This window comes from Hippocampus zosterae, chromosome 4 (genome assembly GCF_025434085.1).
Source record: "Hippocampus zosterae strain Florida chromosome 4, ASM2543408v3, whole genome shotgun sequence".
In the NCBI taxonomy this organism is placed as follows: domain Eukaryota; kingdom Metazoa; phylum Chordata; class Actinopteri; order Syngnathiformes; family Syngnathidae; genus Hippocampus; species Hippocampus zosterae.
The window spans coordinates 28,223,242-28,244,247 of NC_067454.1; the positions used below are offsets into that span (position 1 = coordinate 28,223,242).

The window sequence follows — 21,006 nt, forward strand, 5'->3', positions numbered from 1 at the left end:
CGACACATTCCAAAGTAGATTAAAAATGATGGACTTTCTGGGCAGTTGCCGTACTTTCACGACCATAAGGCGCACTTAAGTCTTTAAACTTTCTCCGAAATGTACAGGGCGCCTAATATTGCCGAGTTCCAAAATCTGTAAATGTTGTTGTGTGACTTTAATGAGTGCTCCACTTGACTGACTGATGTTGTATCGACACTCTGGTTCGAGCATGCGGTCATTAAAGGGGGCAAGGGGTGAAGGGTGCGTGTGAACGAGAATGCTGAAGGCACACCCCCCATTAGGTATAAAGTGCCGGTATGTGCAGTGTGCTAAACAACAACAGTTTGGCCAAGGACCCCCTGAGTGTGGCACCTACAAAGACACACAGTTTAAACTGCAAGCTATCAGTTACCTCGGAAGAAGAAGAGAGAATTCAAGATCAATGAATCAACACGTGCTCTCATGGGTCGATGTCGCGCCGGGAATCAATCACGTGATGTAGAAAGCCTCTGAGTCACTTTCACTTTTTGTTCGGCATGCAGGGAAATCTCTCGTGCATCAACACTGAAGCCGCAAAACTTGAAGCACCAAATGGTCAGGATCACTCTATACCAGGGGTGTCCAAACTTTTTGCCAAGGGGGCCAGATTTTATGTGGTAAAATGTCGGGGGGCCGACCTTGGCTGACATTCTTAACATTGAACAACAATATTGTTCAACAAATTTTAGTAAGCCAGTCTGTTTCACATTTCCATTTTTATTTTAATTTCAACAATCTTAAGAATTTCTTTTGGTTCATTTGAAACAGGAATTTGAAATATGACATATCAGTCAATATAAACACGGAGTGATGTCTTGTTAACTCGTGAGTGATGCCCTCTAGTGTCTAAATGCTATTACTCATTTAGTGAATGATATTACTCATTTAGCCACTAGAGGGAAGCAGTACTCTATGAAACATCACTCACCAGTCTACAAGACCTCAGTCAATGCAACACGTGTTCCATGGCGCCCAACCTGCGGGCCAGACGGCACTGATTTTATGACGGGGGCCGAGGGCCGGATGAAATTCGACCGCGGGCCGCATTTGGCCCGCGGGCCGGACTTTGGACATGCTGCTCTATACCCTTTATGTTGTGTAAAGAAGCAGTCAACTTTTCTCCATTTAAAAGTAGACTTTCACTACAGACCTTTCAAAACAATAAGCTGTATGGCTCACTCAAATGTGTCCATTATAGTAAATGCAAACGCCTGACCTGGATGCTTTGAAGACCTGCTGATGGGGAACATTACAGGTGAGGACTGCCCAGCTCCGAAGATACATGAGACCAATCAGCTTCAACACATTAAAGGCAGGAAGACAAGGGGAGAAAAAAGCTCCCATCCTGCAAGAAAGAAAGCGTTATTTACACACCTACTGGGTGACATCGCTAAAAGACATCCATTATGTTCATTGCTGCAAAGTGACAGTCCTGAAATTAGATGATGAAATCGGGTGGGCGAGAGACATAGAGGGCTTTTTAAAACAGGGTCAAGGATACGTAGCAGCACCGGACGGACTGTTAACTTTGAAAAATAATGTCTATTGCAGTCAAGCTACGTGAAGATTTTACAAATATTTCAACTTACCAGATCATCCCTTGGTTATAAATCAAGTGCAGGACATTCTCTGCTATTTTGAATTCCCCATATTCAGGCTGAAAACACACAAATGAATAATGAAACAAGTACAAGAAACAATGAACTTGAAACAAGTGTTTGAATTTCCGTGACATAAAAGCTGACATCATAAATTATCCAATCAAAAGGGCAATGTTCTGTTCGATTTGGGTAAATGTACCCGTATATATCAATAAAAATGTAAATTTCCCCAGTGTGGGACAAATAAAGGATATCTTAAAAGAACTGGGCTTAAACATCTACCAACTAACCACTTATAACACTAATGCATTCTTTTTCTCACCATACTAATCAATTGCAATAATGTGAAATAATTTATGCAGTGTCCATTCCATAGTAAGTATAAGTAGGGAATCGGGGGATATGAAGTGGTGATGTATTGCATTCCATATTTGTCTCTCTTGAAAGAGAGTTTTAGGAGCTTTAGGAGTTGAAAAATACATACATATTGTGCTGCAGATGATGTTTCTAATAAGGGACCAGGCAGGATGCCATTTTTGTAACTCATTTCAAAATCTTCATAGACTTGATTTAAAACAAATGTAACATATTTGCTGAATAAACCCCAAATAAGAAGGGAATGTTTCATTTTTATTATTATAAGGTTTTATTACCAACTGCATGTTCTGACTTTTCAAGCCAATCAATTTCTGAAGTGAAACCGTACGCATAACAAAAAAAAACAACCTGCTACCTTTAAATTATAAGAAGACAATAAAGAAATAATGAGGAAACAATGTTTACTGCATCCAACTTACAAACTTGCTTTCCAAATCCCAACAGCAGCAGTCACTGAGGTAACGAACGACCAAGCCTCTGATGAAATCAATGAGCAGGATACTTGCCACTGTAAAGATCATGTCGATGATGGACAACTTCAGCATTTCCTGGAGGTACAGAAGATGGTTTACACATAGAGATGGAATTTGCAGTTATGCACCAAACAAATGAGCTCTATTTTCCAGAGGAATTTACCCTATTTTATGTAAATCACATCATGCAAATCAAATGTTTGTGAATCATTGACACCAAATGATTCATCTTCCATTCATCCATCCATTATCTGTAGTAGACCACTCAACATACTATCAACGTTTCCTCTCTGAACGACCAAAAAAAGTCTCAGAAGTAAATCCAGACAGTGGGGGAGCATTGCATATGTCTGTGGGATAGAAAGTGGAGACAGTTCAATGGTGACTTGCTTTGTATGCAAATTGGGCATTTCCCTTGGCGGTAAGAGCTGAGTATAAAATGACTAATTTAATATAGCACCTGAAAAACTGACATGTGGAAAAAAAGGATTGAAATGTTTTACCTGGTTTAAACCATTGCTCCGCTGGACATATAAAATCATGATGTCAGGAGAGTTTTGTTTAGAACAAAAAAAATGCAGGGGTAATGGTATCGGGATTCGGTATTAATAACTTCAAAATCAGGTAACTTGGAGTCTATTCCAGACAAAAATGTGATCGGGACACCCCGAATTGAGATAATTTCAGACAAGATAATTTTCTCGAATTGGTATGATAACTGTTAGAATTTTTGTCAAGCACACCCATGTTTCAATTGTCCGTTATTGCAAATGAATATCTAACTGGTGCCCTGCGATTGGCAGGCAACCGGTTCAGGGTGTCCCCGCCTACTGCCTGAAGACAGCTGGGATAGGCTCTGGCACCCCTCGCCACCCTTGTGAGGATAAGCGGATCGGAAAATGGATGGATGGATGGAATACTTAACTGTATACGTCATGACAATAACAATATATTATACTCGACCTTTTCCTTTTCCTCCAATAATTTATTTCCATTTTACCAACTGCAAACACTACAATTTTTTCAAAGATGTACTCAAGGTGTGGTTACATATCCAGTCATAGGATTTTTTTTATCAATATAGTTTCGAAAGGATAACGGTCAACAAAAAACAAATGATTTGAGGAAATGCAGTACTTGGTCAAGCGATGTGAATGTGCTGCTTTTCAAGACAATGACTTAATGTCTTCCTTTTTGTGTGTAACTGTGGTTTGCTTTTATTTATTGGGGGTGGGGGTGATTATTCCTATTATTCTTATTATTGTCATATTTTTAGTTTTATCAACAGTTGCTTCTTTTGACATCGTAATTAAAAGGAAGGTGATTATCACAATGATGATGGTTGGAATGATAAGGATGGTGACGATGATGATAACAATGTTTGTTTGAATGAAAGGGTGATTGTCATGTGTGGAATTCTATAGATGTGTGTATGCTGGGCGTCTGTATGCCAATTCTGGACCAAGTCTGAGATGACGTTGAAAAACGTCTTTGGGAGTGAATGAGTTAAATAAGGCGGAACAAACAACTATAAGAGATTATTTCAATTCATCCAAATCACTTTCTAAATTAACACATTTTTGCAATACCAATTATCTTGTTCAGGTTCACAAGGAAGCTGTAGCCCAGGGGTGGCTAACCCGCGGCTCATGAGCCGCATGCGGCTCTTTGGCTGGTTCAGTGCAGCTCCCGGGCTTTCACATGACCATCATCAAAAACGCCTCGGTGGTTTCGCAGACATTTAAACAACGGTGCTATGTACAGAAGAATTTACTATCATCAATCCTGTTACTTGATTGACATACGGGGCAACCTGTCAGATGACAACTAAATTTTGACCGGTACGTCTGTGGCCTGTGGCCTGTGGCCTTATTACTATCTGAGTCAATTTGTGTCATTATCATGTTGGTGTGTGACCTTTACAATACATTTGGATGAACCGAGGTGTGTGTGTGTGTGTGTGTGTGTGTGTGTGTGTGTGTGTGTGTGTGTGTGTGTGTGTGTGTGTGTGTGTGTGTGTGTGTGTGTGTGTGTGTGTGTGTGTGTGTGTGTGTGTGTGAGAAGAAGGGATGTGGTGATATTTATGTGTGCCAATGTGTATGGTGTGGCTCTTTTCCAGTAACACAGTAAAGAAAAAAAATGGTTTAGTCTCTGACTGGTTGGCCACCTCTGCTGTAGCCAAACCCACCAGGTTTGGTACAGCCTGAACAAATTACAGCCAATCGTTAGGGTTAGACAACAGCATTATGTTACATGTATGGACTTGTCCCAAACAGTAATTACGGTAACAAAGTTAGAAATGTAACCTGCCCAACGTAGGTTTCCCAGCACTGGTCCTGTGGAGAGCGAGTGTTCTTATCAAATTGAGCTGTCTGGTTGGAGAAGGTATCAGAGCTGCCCCCGCTTCTGGTCACATCCAGCGGTGTGGCAGTTGTGGTTATGGTGCTGTTGTGATGGGAGATCTCAGACACCAGGGTAGACAGGCTGGACACGGCAGGTTGTGCGATAGTTGCCAAATAGGAGCTTGTGTCAGACCAGTTTGCTGGACTCACTGGAATCTGCGAAACATCCAAATAGACCCATCACAATCTGTTTGTCTCCTCCAATTACTTTTAAAATACATGATTGTATTTTGTTAGCCTTACATAAACAGAAAAAACACGTGTTTTTTTTGGGGGGGGGGGGTTGCAAACAGCAACCAAATAACTGTGAAAGAAGATTTTAATCAGAGCACACCCTGGACTGGTTGCCAGTCAAGCTGTAAATTGAAGCATTGTTTGCTTTTTTGCATTTCTGCTTGTTTGCCCTTGACAGTGATCTCCGATCTCCGATTCATGTCTTATCTGTTGTTGAGCATAGCCTCACATTGTGTGTTCAGACAGCAAGTCTCAAACGATGCCATTGTCAGTCGTTTTCTCAGTGCCCTCGGCTGCCCAGTTAAAAGCTTCTCTATTATGTTGCGTCAAAAGGTGAGACAAAATATGCCCATCAATCTAGATTCCCACGTTCATCTATGATGGAAAAGAAATTTTAACTGATTGAAGCAAGTGCACTCGGTTTCCTCCAAGTATCTAAGTTAGATAAATTAGGGAGATAGGATAATCTTGGCATTTAATCAATTCGAGTGGAGTTCTGAGCTGCTTTTCTTCCACGTCAAGTGATGCCAGTTTGCAGTCAGTAGCCCTTCTATTAATTTGATACTTAAATAAGAAATGTAGCTGATGGTTTTTATATTAGTCTAAGAATAGAATAACTAAAGATCCCAATAAGCTCCTGGGTGTTTAAAAAAATACCGTCTCAATATTTAAGATGGTTTTGAAACTTACTGTCGAGCTCATACTGTTGACCTTATCGAGGAGGGCAATGATAAGACTGTAGAGATTTCCCAGATATAAAACAAGCACTCTGTAAACAGAATCATATTGTTAATGCAAGGCAAGAGACGAATCATGTATATGTAGTTGCTGCAGTTGAAATACCTGGCCAGCTGGAAACGCAGTGATGTTCTTGGATGATACATCTCTAACTGAGCTACCAGTTCAAAGGCAGATGGAGCGATCATAGTGATGAGAGAAACGACGACACTCACCTCAATCAAGGGAGAGGGGAAATGTTAGACATTGTTTTCCAGGAATAGGCAGCTGTGTCAACCAGCAGTGGTGGACTACATCAATTTGGCACAGGGCCCATCGTAAAGATGTGCAACGATTTACTGCATCAGTCAAGGACCAGTAATAGTTGTACGTTAAACTTCATTGGGGAGCGACAAGTAAGATAGTGAGGACAGGCATGAAGGAATACTCTATGTACTTTCAACAGTTTAAATGTCTTTAAACATGTGGAAAGGGTATAATGTTGAAAAAAATAAATTATATGGTCACTCTATTGCAGGTGAATCTGGAATGTATCATTAGAAATTAACAGAGGTTTTCTACACACATTTTCATTTTTTTAACAATCATTAATATTTGTGCTTTCAGAGAACAGTGACAACAGGTAAGAGTTGCTCTTGACTCATGTGGAAATGAAATCATAAGCAGCAAGGTCATTGTCAATTGCTCCATCCGTCGGATCTGTGGCAGGTCTCAGTTTTGACTGATTCCTTGAAATGGCATTGAATGTTGGATAAACTAATCGAATGATGACGATGCCGGCTCGGCTTTTCTTTTCAATACCTCATTCTTTTCCCACAGCGTCAGCTCCGGTTTCTCCTGCTCCAATTTCTGAGAACGGTCCACCACAAAGTAGATGATGTAGATGCTGCCAGCGAGAGACATCAGCACCAGGATATTGGCTAACAAACGCAGACTGATCAAAACAGCCCTGGAGAAATACACAGAAATCCATGGTTGTTATAAGTTTTTAGAGGTCATCATTTGGGTACCGAGGGAGACACAATTCTAAATACTGACTCAGGAGGTCCAATCATATGCATATTAGGGATGTGAATCTCAGCACTGAGGACGATTCGATACACATCACGATCTACTGCCAGCGATGCGATACTTAAACGATACATGGAATTTTCTGGCGATACGATGCGAACCGTTTCACCGTCGTCACGATGCGATACGATTCGATACACATTAAGTTCAAATCAATGCGATCCGATACGATACAATGCAATTTGTTGCGATATTGTGCAATTAAACATGATGCAAATAAGCAAAGAAAAAAAGCTTTTAAAAAGATGGAATTCAGTATGGTATTACAAAAAGGATGCCACTTTATTCCTTATAAAGAGTAGAACTTGTAAAACAACTTATTTAAGCCCTTTCACTATTGGGTTTTGTGCAAAGAAAATGTAAACAATTTGGCACCTGAGACTCACAGCTGTTGCTATAGTGTAAACACAAACAGACTATTCTCACTGAGTGTCTTATATGAAATATAATAATAATATATATATATATGTATATGAATCTATAGCGCAAGATGTCCACCCATCCACTGTAAGTGCAACTCTTTGCGCACTGTTCAGCGACACTGTAATCTCACTTCTCACTTTGTTGTACACATCGGGAATATGTTTGTAAGTGAACACAGACCTGTCTGGTATTTTATACCTGGGTTCCAAAACGTGCACGAGCTGTCTGAAACCCTCGTTGTCCACCACGCTAAGGCTGGAGGTCTTTGCATATGAAATAAGCAGTGGCCTTAGTTATAGCCATTGCGCGGTCACAGTGAGTTGCAAGGGGACTCCCAAAATAAGAGGCAATTTTTTTCTGATCCTGACCTGGTTTACCAAGAGTTTCTCCGGTGTCCGACGAGGAACTGGGCGGGGAAGCGGGAGGGAAACTTGTCGGTGATCTGGTGCCATCGGTTTAAGTGGGTCTGCATATTTGTGGTGCTGCCGTTGTATGGCTTCTTAGTGCGACATTCCTTGCAAATTACAGAGGTTTTATCAAGCTTTCCGTCTTTCTTTTCGAAGCCGTAGTATTTCCAAACATAAGATTTGAATGTTGCGGCTGCATTAAATATAGTAGTTTCCTTGCTGCTGCGTGCGCTAACTTCAATAATGTTTCGCTAGTTGTGTACTGGACTGTATGTGACGCACGGCTACCGTCCGTATTCAACACAAAACGCAAAGCAATGATGGTGCATTCATTGCGCCTAGGAAATGGCAGATATGTGACGTTTAACATGAATAAAACGGCGCTTGCATCGGATTTTACCGATACCTATCAATGCATCGTGGTGTATCGCGGTCGTACCCAGTGAATGAGCCGATGCACTCGGATCGCGCACGTGCGCATCGATGTATCGATTAATATCGATTATTTTCCACACCCTTAATGCATATACTGTAATTACTGTTGTTTAATATCTTTTTGTATTGAATGTTGCATCAAATGTATCTGAATGATACAGATTGAACATTTGTTTTGCTGACACAAAACCAGAATACATACAGACTGGTGTCTTTCTTCTTTTCCTGTTCTTCAACAATGGCTTCCTGTAAAGAAAGTACTCACTGTGAAAATTTAAGTATATACTGTATATACATATCTTATAGTACAGTAATTGATGTTTTCCAAGCTGTATATATTGAGAACAGTTATTGAAGAGTCTGACCCTGATGTTGTTGACTATTGCTGCTCCTTTGCTCTCTGCAGCCTCTGGATTTCCAATCAGATAATCCCAAGCACAAAATACCCTCCAGCAGAATGTGAAGTTTTCATCAGAAGCACTGGCTAGACTTAGTCGGGAATTCTTGGCCATTCTAAATAAATATTATGACAGTTAAAAGGATCACAACGGGGTAATGGAAAAATACAGAGAATTGCCACAAAATTTCTCTTTCACATTAAATGCAGTACATTTGATGGAATGACTTCAAGTGACAAAAAAATGTGGTTGGTGTGAGCTATAAAAAGGCTTTGGCTCCGAGATACGACAGAATCTCCAAAGTCAAACATGATTCATTCTCCAGACCAAACTAGTCTTTACACAACCATAATGCAAAACACATTATGATTCTAAGACACTGGTTCGAGCTTCAAAAGCTTTTGCCTGCTAGGGAATAATGTAAATTTAGTTAATGAATTCCAAATGACAAATTGTGATATTCACATTCCATTTACAACTCACCGCTTTTTGAAAAAAGTAGTTGGTTGAACAACAGTGCAGCCAACATGAGTGATTGTGCACACTCTTACATTGTTAAAGTTGGGTATCACCTGGATTCGGCCCCGATTTATTTGAAATTTAAACCACACCCTACATAATGATTAAAGTACACTGGTTAGAGTTGAGACAATTCAGCATCACTTTCCTTCTCAATTGTAAGACCGAATCAAACTGACTTAAGGTAGGTCAAAGAACTTTCACATCATAGTATTTGATGAACAAAAAAAAGCCTCATCACTTGGTTTCCATTTGAATCTTTATTTCATATTGTTTAAAACAGATTACCCCTCCGTGAGTCGTCACCTTACCGTGGTGGAGGGGTTTGTGTGTCCCAATGACCCTAGGAGCTAAGTTGTCTGGGACTTTATGCCCCGGGCAGGGTCACCCATGGCAAACAGGTTATAGGTGAGGGGCCAGACAAAGCATGGCTCAAATACCCCTTATGATGAGCAAAATATATGGACCAAGGTTTCCCTTGCCTGGACGCGGGTCACCGGGGCCCCCCTCTGGAGCCAGGCCTGGAGGTGGGGCTCGTTGGCAAGCGCCTGGTGGCCGGGCCTACACCTATGGGGCCCGGCCGGGCACAGCCCGAAGAGGCAACGTGGGTCCCCCTTCCCATGGGCTCACCACCCATGAGAGGGGCCAAAGGGGTCGGGTGCAATGTGCGGGGACCCTGGCGGTCCGATCCTCGACTGCAGAAGCTAGCTCTTGGGACATAGAATGTCACCTCTTTGGCAGGGAAGGAGCCCGAGCTGGTGTGTGAGGCAGAGAATTTCCGACTGGATATAGTTGGACTTGCCTCCACACACAGCCTGGGTTCTGGTACCAGTTCTCTCGAGGGGGGTTGGACTCTCTTCCACTCTGGAGTTGCTCATGGTGAGAGGCGCAGAGCAGGTGTGGGCATACTCATTGGCCCCCGGCTCAGTGCCTGTACATTGGGGTTCACACTGGTAGACGAGAGGGTTGCCTCCCTCCGCCTTCGGGTGGGTGGACGGGTCCTGACTGTTGTTTGTGCATATGCACCAAACAGCAGCTCAGCATGCCCACCCTTTTTGGAGTCCTCGGAAGGTGTGCTGGAGAGTACTCCTGCTGGGGACTCCCTTGTTCTGCTGGGGGACTTCAATGCTCACGTGGGCAATGACAGTGAGACCTGGAGGGGCGTGATTGGGAGTAACGGCCCCCCTGATCAGACTCGAGTGGTGTTTTGTAATTGGACTTCTGTGCTCGCCACGGATTGTCCATAATAGGTGTCCATATGTGCACTTGGCACCAGGACACCCTAGGCCGCAGTTCGATGATCGACTTTGTAGTTGTATCATCGGATTTGCGGCCGCATGTTCTGGACACTCTGGTGGTGAGTAGGCTCCGATGGTGGGGGAAGATGCCGGTTCGTCCTGGCAGACCCAAACGTATCGTGAGGGTTTGTTGGGAGCTTCTGGCGGAATCCCCTGTCAGAAGGAGTTTCAACTACCACCTCCGACAGAGCTTTTCCCATGTTCCGGGGGAGGCGGGGGACATTGTGCCCGAGTGGACCATGTTCCGTGTCTCTATTGTTGAGGCGGCTAATCTGAGTTGTGGCCGTAAGGTGGTTGGTGCCTGTCATGGCGGCAACCCCCGTACTCGCTGGTGGACACCAGCAGTAAGGGATGCCGTCAAGCTGAAGAAGGAGTCCTATCGAGCCTTTATGGCCTGTGGGACCCCAGAGGCAGCTGACGGGTATCGACTGGCCAAGCGGAACGCAGCTTCGGTGGTCACCGAGGCAAAAACCCGAGCGTGGGAAGAGTTTGGTGAGGACATGGAAGCCGACTTCCGGGCGGCTTCGAGGAAATTCTGGTCCACCATCCGACGTCTCAGGAGGGGGAAGCAGTGCACCATTAACACTGTGTACAGTGGGGAGGGGGCGCTGCTGACTTCGACTCGGGACGTTGTGAACCGGTGGGCAGAGTACTTTGAAGACCTCCTCAACTCCACCAACACGTCTTCCTTGGAGGAAGCAGAGCCTGGGGACTCTGAGGTGGGCTCTCCTATCTCTGTGCCTGAAGTCACAGATGTGGTTAAAAAGCTCCTCGGTGGCAAGGCCCCGGGGGTGGATGAGATCCGCCCGGAGTTCCTCAAGGCTCTGGATGTTGTGGGGCTGTCCTGGGTTGACACGCCTCTGCAACATTGCATGGTCAACAGGGAGAGTGCCTCTGGATTGGCAGACCGGGGTGGTAGTCCCTCTTTTTAAAAAGGGGGACCGGAGGGTGTGTTCCAACTACAGAGGGATCACACTCCTCAGCCTCCCTGGTAAGGTCTATTCAGGGGTGCTGGAGAGGAGGGTCCGTCAGGAAGTCGAGCCTCAGATTGAGGAGGAGCAGTGTGGTTTTCGTCCCGGCCGTGGAACAGTGGACCAGCTCTACAACCTTATCAGGGTCCTCGAGGGTATGTGGGAATTCGCCCAACCAGTCTACATGTGTTTTGTGGACTTGGAGAAGGCGTTTGACCGTGTCCCTCGGGGAGTTCTGTGGGGGGTGCTTAGAGGGTATGGGGTACCGAACCCCCTGATACGGGCTGTTTGGTCACTATACCACCGATGTCAGAGTTTGGTTCGCATTGCCGGCAGTTAGTCGGAATCATTTCCAGTGGGGGTAGGACTCCGCCAAGGCTGCCCTTTGTCGCCGATTCTGTTCATAACCTTTATGGACAGAATTTCTAGGCGCAGCCGAAGCGTTGAGGGGGTCTGTTTTGGGGGCCTCAGTATTACATCCCTGCTTTTTGCAGATGATGTGGTGCTGTTGGCTCCTTCAAGCAGGCCTCTCCAACTCTCACTGGAGCGTTTCGCAGCCGAGTGTGAAGCGGTTGGGATGAAGATCAGCACCTCCAAATCTGAAGCCATGGTCCTCAGTCGGAAAAGGGTGGAGTGCCCCCTCTGGGTCGGGGAGGAGATCTTGTCCCAAGTGGAGGAGTTCAAGTATCTTGGGGTCTTGTTCACGAGTGGGGGCAGGATGGAGCGGGAGATCGACAGGCGGATCGGTGCAGCGTCTGCTGTGATGCGGACGTTGTATCGGTCTGTCGTGGTGAAGAAGGAGCTCAGCCAAAGGGCGAAGCTCTCAATTTACCGGTCGATCTACGTCCCAACCCTCATCTATGGTCACGAGCTATTGGTCGTGACCGAAAGAACGAGATCCCGGATACAAGCGGCCGAAATGAGTTTTCTCCGCAGGGTGTCCGGGCTCTCCCTTAGAGATAAGGTGAGAAGCTCGGTCATCCGGGAGGGGCTCAGAGTCGAGCCGCTTCTCCTCCACATCGAGAGGAGCCAGATGAGGTGGCTTGGGCATCTGATTCGGATGCCTCCTGAGCGCCTCCATGGTGAGGTGTTCCAGTCATGTCCCACCGGGCGAGGAGACCCCGAGGAAGACCCAGGACACGCTGGAGAGACTATGTCACCCAGCTTGCCTGGGAACGACTCGGGATCCCCGGGGGAGAGCTGGAAGAAGTAGCTGGGGAGAGGGAAGTCTGGGCTTCCCTGCTAAAGCTGTTGCCCCCGCGACCCGGCCCCGGATAAGCGGTAGATGATGGATGGATGGATGGATAAAACAGATTGACCAATAGTTGTAGTTCATGTGATGTCACATGACCTAGACAGCCAATCAAGTTCATGAACACTGTATTTAACATGTTTTGGTTCATGCTGGGGTAGGCAGTTAGAGTGACGAGCTGTGTGATTTTCTAAACTTATTTCCGTGACTTTTTTTGGACTGGTGAGAACGCTAGCTAACGTTATTCTGTCAAATGAGCATCATTTGTGAGCTGCTTGACAAACAATATGCCTGTACTTCAAAATGTACAACAGATGATACGAAAATCTAAGCATCCTTTTCCAATTTTGAAAACAGGTTCTCAATAATTAATTATGTGAGATTTGAGTTGCACAAACCTCTTGGGTTTTGTCATTTGGTCATGCAGGCCTTCAGGAAATTGGCTTGAATCTGTGATATAATAGTTTTGTGTCCAAATCTTCCATTTGTTTTGCTGCCATGTGATTTTGAAAGTAGCCGAAAGACCCTGCAAGACCACTCAACATCTAAACATTAGCTGATAAATGCATGCCTATGATGAACATTTGGTGAATCAGCCATTTGTCAAAGTATCAAAATGAAGGCAACATGAGTACAGAGAGATGTTCCACAATCCAAACAAGGCTTAAGCGTCTTGTCAACTATGTAATATTTATTGTTGTCATTACCTCTTACGAGAAAAGCTATGGAACTGAATGCCAGAATTTGTAGGTGTGGGTACTAAAAATGTACCTCTTTCTGTAAAATTGTGAACATCTTCATGACGACACGTTATGGTCATTATTCGCATGATGGCCATTTTTCACATGAAAATAATAAAAGAACACAAATTGGGCCCAACTCCTGTTATGTATGGGCTGTCTGAAATTGATTTAATAAAAGAAAATTGTTTAGATTTGAAATCTCGTAATGCGTTCTACCCCATATTTCTTGTCCCAAATTCATAGTGTTGGCATGAACACTCATCAGTGTTAATTTAACTGTTGACTTGACTTGACTTGACTTAAACACTTCAGAGTGTCAGAATTACTGCACTATCAACACTACATTTTGTTTCTCTACCACACTCTTACCAAACCAATGTTATTTAACTGCATGGAGACATTTAGCTGGTGATGAAATTAGCACCTTAGGTGTTGAATCAACAACAGCAGATCGGAGTGGTGGACCCCCTTTTTAAGAGGAGGACCTGAGAGTGGATTCTATTTACAGGAAATCAACCTCCTCAGCCTCACTGATTTAGTCGACTTAGGAGTTCTGGAGAGGATAGTTTTTTTATGGACAGAATTTCAAGGCAGATAAGTTGAGGCAGTCAGGTTTGGTGGCCTTAGTATTGCATTCCTCTGGAAGAAATTTCTTACATAGAATTTTTTTCAGTAGAGATGTGATTTCCATGTAAATGCCCTAATCCATTCCAAGCCCCACCAAAATTCAGACATAAACGTTTCTAAAGCATAAAAATGCAACAACAAAAAAGTAAGAAATACATGTTCCAATTAGATTTTTGCACAACAAATCAGAGTTGTGCATAATGTAAAAACAAATAATAATAGTAATAATACATTTCGTTTCATTTTTGCCTACCGTTTTGGAAAGAACTGATCCAATGACATTTTCTTTTGAAGGCTTTTAACAATCTTTTGAAAATGTCCAAGGCAAACATCAGCATAATGAGCAATCGCCCGACTGGTGAGCACTTTTTTCTGGGTGATTCACATTTACGTAAAACTATCGGAACACCTCATGGCCCGTGGGCCGAATGATGACGCTGCATAAACACATAGGCACAGATGGTCGAGGTCCCTCTTAGCCAATAGGATGCCAGGGTGATGCTCAGTAATAGCCAATGGCAGAGCAGCGAGAAGTATGTTGTGCTCAGGGAGCATCCCATGCCGTATTTTTACCTTTCATATCTTTAAATTTCTTTCGTAACAAGAGGCAATATGTTTCCTGTTCGTATTCCAATTTCGTATGAAGAGCCAATTATAAGTAGAGTGCCGCGGCAACCTGACCGGATAAGCAGGAAAAAAATGGATGGATGGAAAATTTGGTTGACTTTTGAGACTCATTTTTCCAGAAAATGATAATTGTGCCACGTTACGTCACGAAGATGGGAAAGGGAACTGCTTCGCAAGTAACAGAGAACTTACGAAAGTAAGCGGATCCCCGAAAATAGCAGACACCGACAAGGACTCGGTCAAAACAATAATATTTATTACAAACAAAAATCCCGCCTAATAAATATCAGAAAACGCTGGTAAAAACGAGCACCAGGAAATAAGGAAATGTGACAACAGAAAACGCTTGCAAAAAAAAAACCCGGCAAGGAACGTATGTTGACACAAATACTAGTTCACGCACGATAATATAAAGATTCCCTTGGGACGACGAAAATGTAACTAACCGCGAATGGTATCGAACAATAATTTCTGTAATATGGGCAACAACAGTGGCACGGCATGTAATACTCCGGCAATGGGTCAAACGCCGCAGCGCCTAGATATAGCAGGTGTAATCACTGGAAAATAGGCAGCAGGTGTGTAGCCGGCAGAAGTGAACGCGTGCCACCTGCTGCCGAATACGGAACATGACAAATTGAATTCCAAGCTGTACACGCTTGGGGGCATTGAACTGTGGAGGTTTTGTTCTAACTACAGTCATACCTTGGTTTTCGACCATAATCCGTTCCAGAAGGCTGTTTGAAAACACGATACCACGCTCTTTAAAAAAAAATAAAAATTATAGAACACCGGAACAATGGAACGTTACATGAGGAAGCGTCACTTCCTCATGTAAGGAAGGCGAGAGCAGTCAAGTGGCACATTCAAGTGCGCTCAGTTTGGTCGAGAACCGATTTTCGGTCGTAATCCGAGGCATAAAAAAACTCAATTTTTGGTCGAAAACCGATTTCGTCGAGAACAGAGACGTTTGAAAACCGAGGTTTGACTGTACTTAAATAATGCACTGATCCAAGGAGTATATGCAATCTGAATTTACTATATTTATTTGTTTAACTTGCTCACCCACTCATCCAGAACGTCTTGAGTCTTAGTCTGGGAATCAACAACCAGTGCTATCATTTGTAGGCTTGCTCCTAGCTGTCAAATTTTACCAAAGAGGAGCAAGATGTTGAATGATGTTTGAAAGAAATAGGAATAAAATAATTACTTTCTTAATAGAATGATGAAACTGTAGGCAAAGACAGCCATTCCAACCAAGAAGTAGGCAAGGGGCAACCTGTATCCTGCACTGCCGATTTTCCTCACCCTTCCGTAATAGCCATAAAATAACACAGAGTACTGCAGGTAACCCTGTGGAGGGTTAAACACACACACACACACACACACACACACACACACACACACACACACACACACAATTAACACAGTAACAAATTGTCCTATATAGAATTACAAGTATAGGTTAAATTAGCCTTGATGTACTGGTCAGGAACACACTAAACAATGCTTTACTAATTCTGCAATCTGTCAGTATGTAATATGCTATTCAACATAACAGGAGAGAGAAGCTTGCCCCAAGGGACCAGATTGTGTCCAGGTCCTGAGCAGAAGCCAGGTGTTCCTTGGGAATAGTTTTACTCCTCGTCGTTCCAAACGGGGCTCCAGCAAGCAGCTAGCACAGACACAAAAAAAAGAAAAAGAAAAATTAAAACGTCTTCAATAAATTATAAGTACTGTTTGTTTTTGTTGAATATATAGTTCAAATGTATATTGAATTGTGGTGTGAAAAGAGATAACTTAGCATAAGTCCACTTCCATGACCCAACTAGAATGAATACATTTTATGTTGTAAACTTGAAGAAAGATAATGATTTTATTATATTTTGGTGAAGAAAAGAATTTCATTTTTGGCATGTTCATTGATTCATCCTAAATGAACATTTTATCACAAAATAGCAGTGGCTTGGTGGTGTCCCCTGGCCAGATGTCTCATGTGGTGTTGTTTATCAGAGGGAGAGACAGAGAGACAGAGAGACAGAGAGAGAGAGAGAGAGAGAGAGTGTAGATTTAAAAGTGAACCCGAGTTCCGAAATGACCTGAAAACTCTAATTGGACAATAGTTTGGGTTCTCTTCGTCTAAGATGTCAAATCCAAGTCAAACCTATCAATTAACTTGCCAAACATTTATACACGTTCTCAAGGAAACCTTTAGCAGCCATGATGCTCTAGATGAGAATATAAACCATTTTTTGATTGGCACACAAAAGTATGAATCAATATGTATCGCTACCTGCACAAGTAGATGTACAAACAGGCTTCTACACGTGTGAGCACGGGATACACATAAATCAATAATAATAGGCCAATGGGTTATATTATATTCCAGCTGTAAATATGACAGTAAGTCTGTTTTTCTCCACAATAGAAGCAATGATGTTCGCAAGTGTTAGTTTAGTTGGCTAAAGTAGCTACTGTATGTACAAAGAAGGAGTTCAAAGATTGATATAAACACAGGTAGAAAGGACATGTTCCTATTGAGCTGCATGCCTACAGCGATGCAATGCTAGGATGGGCAAAGGCATCAACACATCCCATATGTGTGTGGACATCAAGAAAAACAGAAACAAATGGATACCAGCACATTGTGTTACACACAATTACAAGAAGGAAAGTAGTAGTGATGGGTCCAGCGACACCGATGCGTTGATGCATGCGCCGGGCTCACAGAGCAAACCACGTGTCGGTGCATGTGCCGCTTCATTACGTCACGTGATTGACACATGAACTGCACCGGTGCAGTTTAGACTGCATCGGCTGCGTTGACACAGTCCAGGCTGCTAATTGACACATCGGCTGCGTTGACACAGTCCAGGCTGCTAATTGACACATCGGCTGCGTTGACACAGTCCAGGCTGCTAATTGACACGACACATCGGCTGCGTTGACACAGTCCAGGCTGCTAATTGACACGTGAACTGCACCGGTACAGTTTAGACTGCATCTGCTACTTGGCACAGTCCAAGCTGCGGCACTTAGTCCAGGGGGCGTTGACCCAGCAAAAGCCCGCACAGTGTATCCTAAGGAAGTGCGTCTGGCGACACGATGCCGATTGCCGAAACAAGCTAGACCTCACCCTCGCTCGAATAAAAATATATGTTTGGGCAATACGGAAAACACACTCAGCTGTTGTCGTAGTTCAAAGCTTAATATGTGGCGTGGGTTGGGTCGGCGCCGCAAGTACGTGCTCGCGCGCACAGCTGAGAGCAGCAGACTATCGACTGCTGAGTGCTGAGACATGCTTCACTCGAGTGACGTTGCTACAGTACGTGCATATTATGGAGCAGCTTCCGGACAAATACAAATTGTCCGCCGCGTAGAGCCATTTTGATCTCCTTTTGGAGAATAAGGTATTCATTAAAATCTCCTTATCTCACCAAGTGCCTCTCGGATTTTTGACATGTCTTATTCCATTGTGTGTGTGTCTTCTCCACAACGGGGGAAATAGCATGCATTAAATGCAACAGACTGAAATTTAAAACACTGGAGCATCTTACTTTTCTAAATCAAAAATTGTGAAGACAAAGCCCACAAGCATCCTCATTCACATGAATTTCATTATTGAAACACGGTGAATGATACAATATGAATGCATGGATGTGAATGATATTCTCAAGGGTCAATGTCATCTTTATTGTCAAATATGCTTTATGTATGACATGCAGCATAGATGAAATTTCTTCCTCTCAATCCTCAGTGCATACATGCATGTAAACATGCTGTGCATTAAACACACGCAGCTAAGAAAGGACAGCAGCTACACTGTATAAAAAAAAGACATGTAATCTGAACAGTATAGACAATATAAACAATATAAACAGCATAAACAACAACAAACAATGGCGCTTGTGGCTACACTGAGCTTTTAACTCATTCAGTACCAGTCATTGGGTAGAGTGAGGTAGTGCATTGTGTACATGTCATCATCAAATCAGTTTGTTCAGTCTGTCAAGTGGGTTGTCTACAGGGATTTTGAAGGTCCAGCAGGTGGCAGTGGTCAGCGACACAGTATCAGTACAGTATCAACACAGTGTGTCATTGTGTCGACACGCCTCATGAGGCCTCATGGACCCATCACTAGAAAGTAGAAATAGCCTTTCACAGATAAAATATTGTTTGTTTTCATGAGTTGTGTATTGATAGCATGTTTGGGCATTGAAACCTCATGAAAAACGTTGGGGAAATTATCTTATTGATACTGATCTTAATTTCAATGTCAACGCATTGCCTTCGATGAGACCGTTGCGCCCTGGCCATTAAGAAGGCACATCGGTTAGCTTAGACGCTATGGCACACCGGTATGGCTTCATATCTTTGATAATGTCACGTTTTCGCGTGATGGTAGTTGTAGGACCCCAAAAAGCAGGGAGGAGCAGGGTGAATTGACCAAAATCTATTTAACAAAAAATACACACAGGAGTACAATGGAAAAAAACACTAACTCGAAGTACTCAAGAAAATGCCTGGAAATCATGAGGAACAAACAAAAATAAGACAGGAAACAAAACATGACAGGAGCACACGTATGCTCACATACTCACAGCTCACAATGACCCAACAAAGACTGGCAGAAACTCAGGGAACTAAATACAAGCTAAGTGACGAGACAACGAGAAACACCTGGACAACACACAAAGGGTTGAGGGAGCCAATTGGTTAAACAGAAGGAACACTGATAACGAGAACAGGTGGCGAAAAACGGGCACACGAGGAATCAAAACCGAACATAACCAGATCGAAACATAACAGATAACGCAAAACTCATGATTGTGGGAAGTAAGTTTAGATTTTATAACAGCAGATATCATGAGGTATGCAAGTGATGATAATACATGTAAGTTGTGTTATTGTAGAAATGAATTACTTTCATGGTGGTCAGACTCATGAATAGCCTCAAAGACAACCTTACTTGGAAGATTAAATGATAAAAAAACTAAAAACATTGCAAAAACAAAGCCCAGGTGTCATTTTTTTGACCCCGCTTATCCATTGAAAGGGAAACTAAATATTTTCATGATTTATAAATATCCATTCATTCATTTTCTATACTGGACTAATTGGCTTTGTTTGGGCACATCTGACTATGGGTCATAGGCGGGACACACCCTGGACTGGTCGCAAGCCAAGCACATGGGCACAGCATTTATAGACAAAGAACCATCCACACTTACAACCACACCAATGCACAATTGAGTTTCTAAATTAACTTAACGGGTACCGGTATTTTGGGGATGTGGAAGAAAGACCAAGTAACCAGAAAAAAAAACACACAAGCACATGGAAAGCAACCACCAAATGTCAAACGCCAAACCTCAGAGATGTGAGGAAGGCATGCTCACTAAACATTAGGTCATCGTGCTGGCCATCAATGAATTTGGCCATCTGATCTCGAGGGCCCTTTATTGAACTTAGTTCAGACCAAATCTTGTTACTGAAAATATTCATTCATTCATTCATCTTCCGTACCGCTTGATCCTCACTAGGGTGGCGGGGGGTGCTGGAGCCCATCCCAGCCGTCTCCAGGCAGTAGGCGGGGGACACCCTGAATCGGTTGCCAGCCAATCGCAGGGCACACATAGACGAACAAGCATCCACACTCACACTCACACCTAGGGACAATTTAGAGTGTTTAATCAGCCTGCAATGCATATTTTTGGAATGTGGGAGGAAACCGGAGAAAACCCACGCAGGCCCGGGGAGAACATGCGAACTCCACACAGGGAGCTGGAATTGAACCCGGTACCTCTGCACTGTGAAGCCGACGTGCTAACCACTGGACTACCGGGCCGCCCCTGAAAATATTATCGTATAATTTATTAGAGGTTGTTCCTGGTACTTCAACAGTGAATCATAAAAAAATAGATTACCGGTAATCAGACTATAGGAGAGTGATTCCCAGTGTGTTTGGCAAGTACAGCAGCGACTGGAAAGGACTGAAAACATCTGTTTCAAATGTCTCAACTCTTTGTAAGGATAAACTATGCAAAATGCGTTGTCAAATTTATTTTAGGTTCTCTCTGTCAGGGCAAGTATTCCTCCCTTCCCAGCAACAAAGCATAACCTACAATGATTCAATTATGATAATTAACTAGCAGCATTTCATCACATTCATACCCGTTTGCCACCATATGACACATCTTGGATTTACTTCTCTCCTTGGTAACAATATTTTTATATGTTTAAAAAAAGAGCGAGACACTGATAAACTGACAGAGCATTTCATGATGTTCAATGCTGGATGTTACAACTCAATGCAGAGCTCAGTGTGTGGACAAAGAGGACATTTTGTCCCAACCAGTGGAGCAGCAAACCGTGGCAATGGGCAAGC

The 21,006-nt window shown here is 43.3% G+C and overlaps 2 protein-coding genes across 3 annotated transcripts in view; both read right to left on the minus strand.

Moving 5' to 3' along the window:
• mex3b (mex-3 RNA binding family member B) overlaps positions 1-21,006 on the minus strand; it is a 286,203-nt gene that overhangs the window by 186,787 nt on the left and 78,410 nt on the right. The window lies entirely within an intron of this gene.
• Positions 1-21,006, minus strand: part of LOC127599703 (transmembrane channel-like protein 3) — a 48,245-nt gene that overhangs the window by 14,753 nt on the left and 12,486 nt on the right. For both annotated transcript variants that reach the window (XM_052063857.1, XM_052063856.1), the window contains exons 6-16: positions 16,195-16,293; positions 15,829-15,971; positions 8,549-8,696; positions 8,386-8,429; positions 6,649-6,796; positions 5,953-6,062; positions 5,800-5,878; positions 4,780-5,031; positions 2,420-2,548; positions 1,611-1,678; positions 1,238-1,366 (exon numbers count right to left, since the gene is read on the minus strand). In XM_052063857.1, the coding sequence (XP_051919817.1) occupies positions 1,238-1,366; positions 1,611-1,678; positions 2,420-2,548; positions 4,780-5,031; positions 5,800-5,878; positions 5,953-6,062; positions 6,649-6,796; positions 8,386-8,429; positions 8,549-8,696; positions 15,829-15,971; positions 16,195-16,293 (1,349 nt within the window). The remainder of the gene's footprint in view (positions 1-1,237; positions 1,367-1,610; positions 1,679-2,419; positions 2,549-4,779; positions 5,032-5,799; positions 5,879-5,952; positions 6,063-6,648; positions 6,797-8,385; positions 8,430-8,548; positions 8,697-15,828; positions 15,972-16,194; positions 16,294-21,006) is intronic.